This window comes from Chinchilla lanigera, unplaced genomic scaffold (genome assembly GCF_000276665.1).
Source record: "Chinchilla lanigera isolate Chin_1 unplaced genomic scaffold, ChiLan1.0 scaffold00123, whole genome shotgun sequence".
NCBI lineage: Eukaryota > Metazoa > Chordata > Mammalia > Rodentia > Chinchillidae > Chinchilla > Chinchilla lanigera.
In genome coordinates, this window is record NW_004955524.1 from 774,737 (window position 1) to 783,310 (window position 8,574).

The 8,574-nt window shown below is 63.5% G+C and overlaps 1 protein-coding gene across 1 annotated transcript in view; it reads right to left on the reverse strand.

Annotated features, from left to right (window-relative positions):
• The window catches only part of Colgalt1 (collagen beta(1-O)galactosyltransferase 1), a gene marked incomplete at its 5' end in the record, with an annotated part of 8,915 nt that extends 740 nt beyond the window's left edge, over positions 1-8,175 (reverse strand). The window contains 10 exon segments of the mRNA XM_013507236.1: positions 17-223; positions 667-794; positions 884-1,016; positions 1,101-1,207; positions 1,288-1,364; positions 2,334-2,453; positions 3,599-3,803; positions 4,260-4,394; positions 7,265-7,382; positions 8,065-8,175. Coding sequence (XP_013362690.1) covers positions 17-223; positions 667-794; positions 884-1,016; positions 1,101-1,207; positions 1,288-1,364; positions 2,334-2,453; positions 3,599-3,803; positions 4,260-4,394; positions 7,265-7,382; positions 8,065-8,175 — 1,341 coding nt within the window.
• Between the last annotated feature and the right edge of the window lie 399 nt (positions 8,176-8,574).

The window sequence follows — 8,574 nt, forward strand, 5'->3', positions numbered from 1 at the left end:
GCGGCCCGCCGCCTACACCGGGTGCTTGTCGAACATGACGGGCAGGAACTCGTCCACCGGCAGCATCCGCGCCAGCGGCCGCGCGGCCAGCAGCTTGCGGGCGCCGCGCAGGGACACGGCGTAGGCCAGCGTCCAGTAGGAGTAGTCGGCCTCCACCAGGTTCCGCACGCGCGGCACGGCCTTCTCGGGGCGCTCCACCTGCATCCGCTTCCGGCCCACGTAGCTGGGGCGCAACCAGGGCCGTCACGCTCCCTGCACCCCGAGCCCCGCGGGAAGGCGAGCACACGGGCCGGCCGGAGGAGGGCCAGAGCTCCGGGGCACAGGGAGGGCGGGCTGCTCTTCCCTAGGGCACTGGGGAGCTACGGGCGGTGTTCGGCTGCACTACAGCCCCGCACCGGCTGGGAGAGAAAGGGGAGGTGACAGGCGGAGCCCGCCCACGGGAAGGCTGCGCGCGTCCTGAAGCCACGCCCCCAGGCCCGCACCCTGGCAACGCCCAGAGCCACGCCCACAACCTCCCAGGCCCAGCAGTCTCCAGCCCCACCTGGTGCCTCGGCCTCCCCGCCCAGGCGGGCTCCGCGCAGGCCCCGCCCACCCGGTGGCCCCGCCCACCGCAGGCCCCGCCCCCAGAGCCCGCCCAGCGCAGGCCCCGCCCCCGCGCCCGCTCACATGAGGTCCCAGTCCAGCCGCTCGCGCTCCACGTCCTGCATGAGGTTCATCAGGCGCCGCTTGAAGAAGATCTCGAAGCGCAGGTCGTCCTCGAACACCAGCGACTTCTGCAGCCCCCGCTCGGCGATCTGCGCGGGCGAAGGCCGGCCCCTGAGACCCGGGCCGGCGTGCAGGGCCGCCCCGGCCCTCCGCCCGCCTCAGCTTCCAGCGGGCGCACCTCCGTCCACACGCGGTAGTGGCTCAGGAAGCAGCCCAGCTCGCCCTTGGTGAGCGGCCGCCCGTGGTAGGGGTCGCGGTAGCCGGGCAGCATCTGGATGCCCAGCGCCTGCACCTGAGTGCTGTTCATGGCCCTGCGGGCGCGGGCGCGGTGAGCCGGGCGGGCGGCCGTCCAGCTCGGGCAGCGGGCCGGCCCTCCGCACGCCCGCCGGACTCACTTGCCGTCCACCGCCTCCACCAGCCGGGCCTCGATCTCCTGCTCCCACAGCGCCCGCAGCATGCGCGCCCGCCGGTCCTGGCGCCGCCTCAGGTTGATCATGAAGACCTGGGCAGAGCTCGGTGGGCCCCGGCTCCCGCCCCGCCCCGCAGAGCCCTGCACCCACCAAGCCCGGGGGCACCGCGCACCTCGTCAAAGCCCATCTTGTCCGGCGTCCTGGTGGGCGCAGGGATAAACCGAGAGGTCTCCACGGGTGGGTGCTTCACTGTGGGCGGAGAAGCCAGGCTCTGACTGGGCCGCCCCTCCCAGCCCTCCCAGCTCCCCACAACCATCCTCGCCCCAGAGATGAGCTCCTCCCCGCCCCTCCACCTGTGGGCCAGCCCGCGAAGCTGCTGGCCCAGGACCTTTGCACATGCTGAGCTCCTGCCTTCTTCTCAGATCTCTCCCGCCAGGGCCTTCGAGGACTGGCGGCTCCAGCCCCCCAGAAGGCCCTCTCCCTGCTCCCAGGCCTCTCTGACACTGCACAAGAGGCCGCCTGTGGCCCGGCCGGCCAGGGCTGGACGAGGGAACCTGCGCCCTGCTGTCTGGAAGCACGTGGACAGCAGAGGAGCACAGGGGCCAGGGTGCGCGCGCAGCGGCCAGGCCGTAGGAACTGGCAAAACAAACATTTCTGCCCAGCCTTTCCTGATTTCTTATTCTGAGACACGCGCTCGCTAAATTGGTAAATTCCCCAGGCTGGCCTCAAGTGTGCAATCTTCCCGCCTCAGCCTCCCAAGACCTGGGGTGACAGGCATGTGCCACCACACTCACTGAGAGTGTCTGAGTTTTTAACAGCAACATGAGTCATTTTCTTATGGCACATGCCTGTCACCCCAGCACTCGGGAGGCTGAGGCGGGAGGATCGCTGTGAGTTCATGGCCAGCCTGCCCTACACAGCAAGACTCAGTCTCAGAAAAAGAGCAGTGGGGCGGATGTGGTGACCCTCCGGGCCTCCTGCCGCTGTTCATGTCTGTGTCCAGCACGGGGACAGGCTCAGGGTTGGGACTGGGGTTACAGCTCAGGTTAGAGTTTACAAACTAGGATTAGGGCTGGGGTTAGGGTTAGGCTTCGGCCACCGCGCGGCAACTGCTGGCTCCGGATCGCGCCTCCAGAGCGCAGCAGTTCCACCTGAAGCCACCAGAGGGAGCCGCAGGCGCAGCGGCCTGGCCAGGAGAGGCCCGCCGGGCGGACTCACCCATCACCTCCAGCTGGACGTGCAGGAAGCTCTCGGCCTCGTCCTGCAGCGAGCTGTGCGCCCGCAGCGGCACCGGCAGGAAGCCGTACACCTCCTTGTTGCACACGTACATCTGCACCTCTGCGGAGGGGCGAGAGGGACCAGGGCCCAAGGGGGTTCGGCCAAAGTCAGGCACTCAGGAGGCTGAGGCAGGAGGGTCCTGGGAGCAAGCCCACTCTGAGCAATTTAGTGAGACCTTATTCAAAATTTAAAAGGGCTGAGGGTGTGACTCAGGGCACAGACCCAGACTTTAACCTCCAGTTCCGTAATAATTTTTTGTGTGTGTGTGGTCATAATAAATTTTTAAAAAGAGTAAAACCAATCAACCCTGGAGCAACAAAATGACCCTGAAACAGGTGACCTCAGGGGACAGAAAACTGAGCACTGCAGAATAGGACTTCTGCGTCCGTCCTCTCACGGATGCCTTACGTTTGCATCAGTCTGTGCCTGTTTTTGTTTTTGAACTGGGGTTCTGCTAAATTGCTTAAGCTGGCCTGGAGATCCTCCTGCCTCAGCCTCCTGAGGAGCAGGAAGTCCAGGTATGTGCCACCATACTGGCTTTAGGAGCTAAAATTTAAACTGCAGATACTGTTCACACACCACAAAATACTACCCACCTCCCTTTTGCCTGCTTACTCAGGGCTGTTTAAAAACTGCCCGCCAGCTGTGTGGGGCTCTTTCCCCCACACAGCCCGCCCCAGCCGGGGTCCACAGTCACAGGACTCTGGAAACAGGAAGTGGAAAGTTCCAGAAGTCACTGATTCCTAGCTCTGACATGCTTTTCACTACATGCACTGTTGTAGTTGTCCGTCTTGCTACTGGTTGTTGTTGATTTCCTGCCGCACCAATGCACTCCACAGGAGAAGTCAGACTGCACGGACAGCACCGCGCCTTCCCGGCCCTGGCGGGAAGCCCCTTCCACTTTTCACTCAGACAGCGTCCTGTCACTGAGTGGCCAATCTGGGCTGAACTTTGGATCCTCCTGCCTCAGCCTCCCAGACGTGTCCCACGCCCGGCCCTGCCCCATCAGATACCCCTGGGGCCTCCGTGTGGCCCCACCGCACAGTTCCCGCAGGCACTAGAACAGGACGAGTATGGGAATAACACTCCGGTCCTCAGGCTGGGCAGGGAGTCCAGGCCCACAGAGCCAGCGTCCAGCCCGCCAGACACAGCCGTGCCTGAAGCCGCTGGCACCGCGCTCCTGTGGCCGGAACACGCTTGCTCACCTGCCTGCTTACAGGAGAAGGCGAAGACGATGATGTCGTCGAAGGACCACGTGTAGTCGGGGTGGGGAGGGTAAAAGGCCAGGTTCCGGGACGCAGCCTTGCGCAGGTCCACCAGGAAGGTGGAGTGCACCATGGGCACGGCAAAGCAGCCCTGGCGCTCCCGCTTGCGGATGGGGATGTAGGCGGGCGTGCGCTTGTAATAGCCCTGTGGGGGAGCGGCGCTCAGGGAGGGCTCCAAGGTGAGACCACCCCGAGAGGCAGGGGCAGAAGGACGACTTTCCACAGCTGGGAGCGGCCCGGTGCAGTGTCTCCTGCCTGCCATCCCAGCACTCGGCAGGCCGAGGCAGGGGGCTCTCAAGTTTAAATCCGGCCTGAGAAACTAAGTGACTTAGCAAGACACTGCCGCAAAATAAAAAGGGGTAAGGGTGAGCAGAGGCTGCGGGGTCAGGCCCTGGGAGCCGCCGCAGCGCCTCCGAAACAGATGACAGCAGGAAGACAGGACAGCGTCCCGGCCCCAGCCCCCGGGCCTGCAGTCCGGCCAGATGGCGTCTGTCCAGCGCACGCCCTGGAGTCTCGGGAAGGGCACCCCGGCTCCATCCGGGTCCCACTCGCTCAGCACCCCCAGCGCAGGCCCGGGGCCGCACGGACTCGCCGCCTCTACCTGGGACGTCATCCCACACCAGAAGTTGGAGTAGGCCGCCCGCGAGTCCAGCATGGGCGCCACCACCGTCTTGTTCTCGGCGATGAGCAGGCGCAGCGTGTCGGGGTTCACCAGGAGGTTGTCGGCGTCCACGAACTGCGGAGGCCACGCGGTCAGCGTGGCGGGCAGGGCCAGGGCCAGTCCCCACCGACGCCCCACACCACATCCTGAGGCCTGCAGGGCCCGCACCAGAGCCTGAGACCCCGACGCTCCCGAGCAGGCAGGACTGACACAGGTCCAGGGCTGGCAGGAGAGGAATTCGCACCCAAGCCCCGTCTCATGCGCAACATTAGAAACACACACACTTCCCTCCGGACTTCGGGGTTTGCAGCAGGGTGCCCCACCCCCGGACAGCTCACGGCACCACGCAGAGATGCAAAATCAAAAGGACTGCGCTCAGAGACACTTCCGTCCACACAGCCCGGGAGGCACGAGGCTCTGGTGCTGTTTTAATGCGTCCCTGCACGGATCCGCGCTCTGCTGCCCACGTGTATTTTTAGCACGGTTGTATCCGCTGCCACCAACGTCCCACAGCCGTGTGGGGACAGATCTGCCGGGCACTGGAGGTGCGCCCACACTGCGTGACCCGCGCGGCCACGGCGGACGTGAGTGCTGACCCCTGGCTGCTCGCGCGAAGTGGACAGCAGGCAGCCCAGCGGGCCCCGGAAAGCTAAGCAGCCACCACACGACCCAACAGCTCCGCTCCTAGACACAAACCCGGCAGAATTCAGAGCAGGCTCAAAACAGGTACTTGTAGAGGCCGCGCCACTCCCAACAGCCAGGCAGCGGAGACGCCCACACGCCCATCAGCGGATGAGTGAATAAGGGAGACCATCCGCAGTGAAATATGACTCAGCCACGAAAAGGAGCAAGGCACAGATGCACACGACAATGTGGATGAAAATCACAAGATGCTGGGTGTCGGGGCGCATGCCTATAATCCCAGCATTTGGGAGGCTGAGGCAAGAAGACCACCAAAAATTCAAGGCTGGCCTGAGCTATGCAGCAAGACAGTGTCCCAAAATGACCAAAAAGAAAAAAAAAGAAAAAGAACACAAATGACAGCACCAGGCACAAGAGGCCACAGGCCATGTGACACTGGTACGAATGTCCAGGACAGGGAACCCACAGAGACAGGAAGCGCAGTGGTGTCTGCCGGGTGGGAGGAGGGCGGTGCAGGCGGAATGCATCGCTTGCGGGGGCAGCAATGCTGCAGAACGAGACGGGGGGACTGTGGCACAGCGTAACGGACACTCAGGCCTGAACTACGCTCTGCAGAGGTTAATTTCATGTTATGAAAACTGCACCTCAATTAAAACACACACAGCTGCACATCTGGAGACAAGATCAAGGCTGTAGGTTCCTTATTGTTTCCTATACATTTTTTCAGGCCAATAACACAACTTTTATAAAAAGGGGGGAAAGGAGATCCTGATTTTAAGTACTAACTTCCAAAACAGCAGACAAACCATTTCACATTCCAGTGTGGTCCTTCCAAGCCCCTAGTACAGAAATACAATTCTGTGTCAAAAGCTGCTTTGAGTTTCAGCCAGCATCTTGAGTTCCACCCAGGTGTGCTGAGTGAAAAAGGTGAAAGCTGGCCAACCTCCTACCACAAGAACAAAAACCAGAGAAGCAGGACATGCCAGCTCTGTGCCAGAAGGTTCTGGAAAATGCTGGAAAGGTCCAGAAGATTCCAGAAGATGCTGGAAGGTTCTAGAAGCAGCCAGAAATTCCAGAAGGTGCTGGTCCATCCCTGTGCCTAGGGTATGTTTTGGGGGCCCCCTGGACACTGCTCTCTCATCTTAAGTTTCTGCTTTCTCACCCATAAAATGCTCTGATAAGGTAGCAGGGCTCCAGGAGGACCCTATTCAATCCTCCCCCAGGAGACACCAGCACCTGACATTTCACCCCTCTGCTGCACAGGTCCCAGACCCACCATCCTCTCCGCTCCAGCCAAGCCTGCTGCATGAGCCTCCACCCTTGCCCACGGCAGCCACGGGGCTGCTGAGAACCGCACATCACGCCTGGCCTGGCTCACGCCCCGTCCACAGCTCCCGGGCCTTCGGGACAAAGCACACGGCGGAGCCCCTGCGCCCTCGTCACCCTCCTCACTGCCCCAGCTCTTGTGCCTTGGATGCTGTGCCCGTCGCCAAGCTGGCTCCTCAGGGCCTCGGCCCTCACTCTGCCATCCCCACACCAGCCTGCCCGCCACCTGCTGCGGGTGGAATCCAGGCCCCGGGCCGTCAGGGCACACCAGGGACCCGGGCAGCTGAATGACCAGGAGTTAAGATGGGGCGCACAGCACTGGGGGTCAGTCCAGTGACTGTATCCTTTCAGAACAAAGAAGTCGGGTTTGAGCACAACGGCCATCCCAGTGCTCGGGGAGGCTGAGGCAGGAGGGCTGCCTGGTCAAGCCCAGCCCAGGCAACTGAGCCACCAAGTGAGACTCTGTCTCAAAAAAGGAAAAAAATGGAAATAAAATGATTCAGCTGCTCCCTTCCCTCAGACGAAACTGCCAGCCAGGGGCGAGGAAGGGGAAGTCAGATCCCAGCCCCCAACCTCTCCCCTGGCTTCTCGGAAGGTGTCCCAAGGGCGTCACCATGGGGCGCCAGAGATCCCACATAACTGCTGATGGTGGGGAAAACAGGCACAGCCCACAGAGGACAGAGCCCCACGCAGCTGCCCGGGCCGGCCTGAGACGCGGGACCCTCCTGCCTCAGCCTGCCCAGTGGCCAGGACCACAGGCCTGTGCCACCACACCCAGCTTCCCACGCATCCTTGATGGCTGAGAACTGGTGCTCTTGCCAGGCTGTAGCCCAGCTGCTCAGGAAGAGGCTGAGCCAGGAAGGTCACCAGTTTGGGCTCAGCCTGGGCAGCTTGGTGAGACCCAGTCTCAACACAAAGTTCGAAGGGCCGGGCTGCGGCTCACGAAGGCCGGAGTCGGGGGGTGGGCAGGCCCTCACCAGGATGTAGTCGGCCCACATGTCCCGCGCGGCCTTCAGAGCGGCCTGCCGCAGCTTCATGACGTGCTCATAGCGGGCGTCCGACCAGTGCTTGGGGCCCTCCTCGTCCGGGTAGGACCTGCAGGGAGACCCACGTGACCCGCAGACGCCCACGCATCCGAGAGGCAGGGGGGGACCCAAGACAGTCCCCAGCAGATGGCTCAGGACGTGCAAAGGCCCAGGTCGCAAAGGGGCTCTAGCATGGAGCAGGCGCAGCCTGGCAGGGGACGCCGAGCCTCCCGGGCTCAGAGCCAGTCTTGTGAAGCGGGTGGGGAAGAAATACGTCCCAGCAGGGCACAGCAGCACACGCCTGTCACCCCAGCTACTCCGGAGGCTGAGGCAAGAGGATCACAAGTTTGACCCCAGTCTGGACAACCCAGGCAGACCCTGTCTCAGAAAGCAGAACGGGCTGGGGTGGAGCTCCGTGCAGAGGTCTGGGGTCAATGCCTACTGCAAGTAAAATGAAGCCATGAGTAAATCCTAGAGCGAACAAAGAGGCTCACAGCTGCCTTCCCCGCTACTTGGGAGGCTGAAACAGGAGACTCTCTTGAGCTCACCCATTTGAGGCCAGCCTGAGCATCAGAGCAAGACCCCGGGGCTCATGGGAAAGCTAAGCAAGGTGGGAGGAGGTAAGAACGAAGAGGTGGCGTCCAGGGCTGAAGGGGACAAAGCGGAGCTGCTGGAAGTGGGAGGGGAGGGCCGAGCAGGGCAGGCGCGGGCGAAGCCAGGGCGGAGTCGGCGCTCCGGGGCGCTGGCCGCACCTGGGCTCCTCCGCGGGCCGCCACTCCACGGAGTGGTACAGGCTCTTCACGGCCACCAGCCACTCGCGCAGCACGGCCGACGTGTTGTCCGCGTTGTGGTCCGTGGCCACCCTGCGGGGGAGGGCGACAGCTGCCGCGGACCAGGCAGGACCCAGCGCCCGCGCGGCCGGCGGGCGCCCATCCCGGACAGGACCCGTGCCCGCCCGCGCCTCGGCTTCGGCATCGGGCCGTGGCCGGGGCAGCGAACGACACAAGGAGGCCTGGGGTCCCACCGCGGCCTTCCAGGAGCGACGCTCGGCTTCCCGAGCGGGGCCAGCGCGCTGCACCCGCGGCCCGGGCCCTGTACTTCGGGGCAGCGTCTCCTTAAGCCGCCCAAGCTGGGCTCCAACTTGCAGCCCTCCTGCCTCAGCCTCCTAAGCGGCACACGGCCCGCCGCAAGGGTGCGTAACTTACCTTCTAAAAACTTGAGCGGGGAGGCCCCCGCCGCCCCAGCCCCGCCCCGGCCTGCGC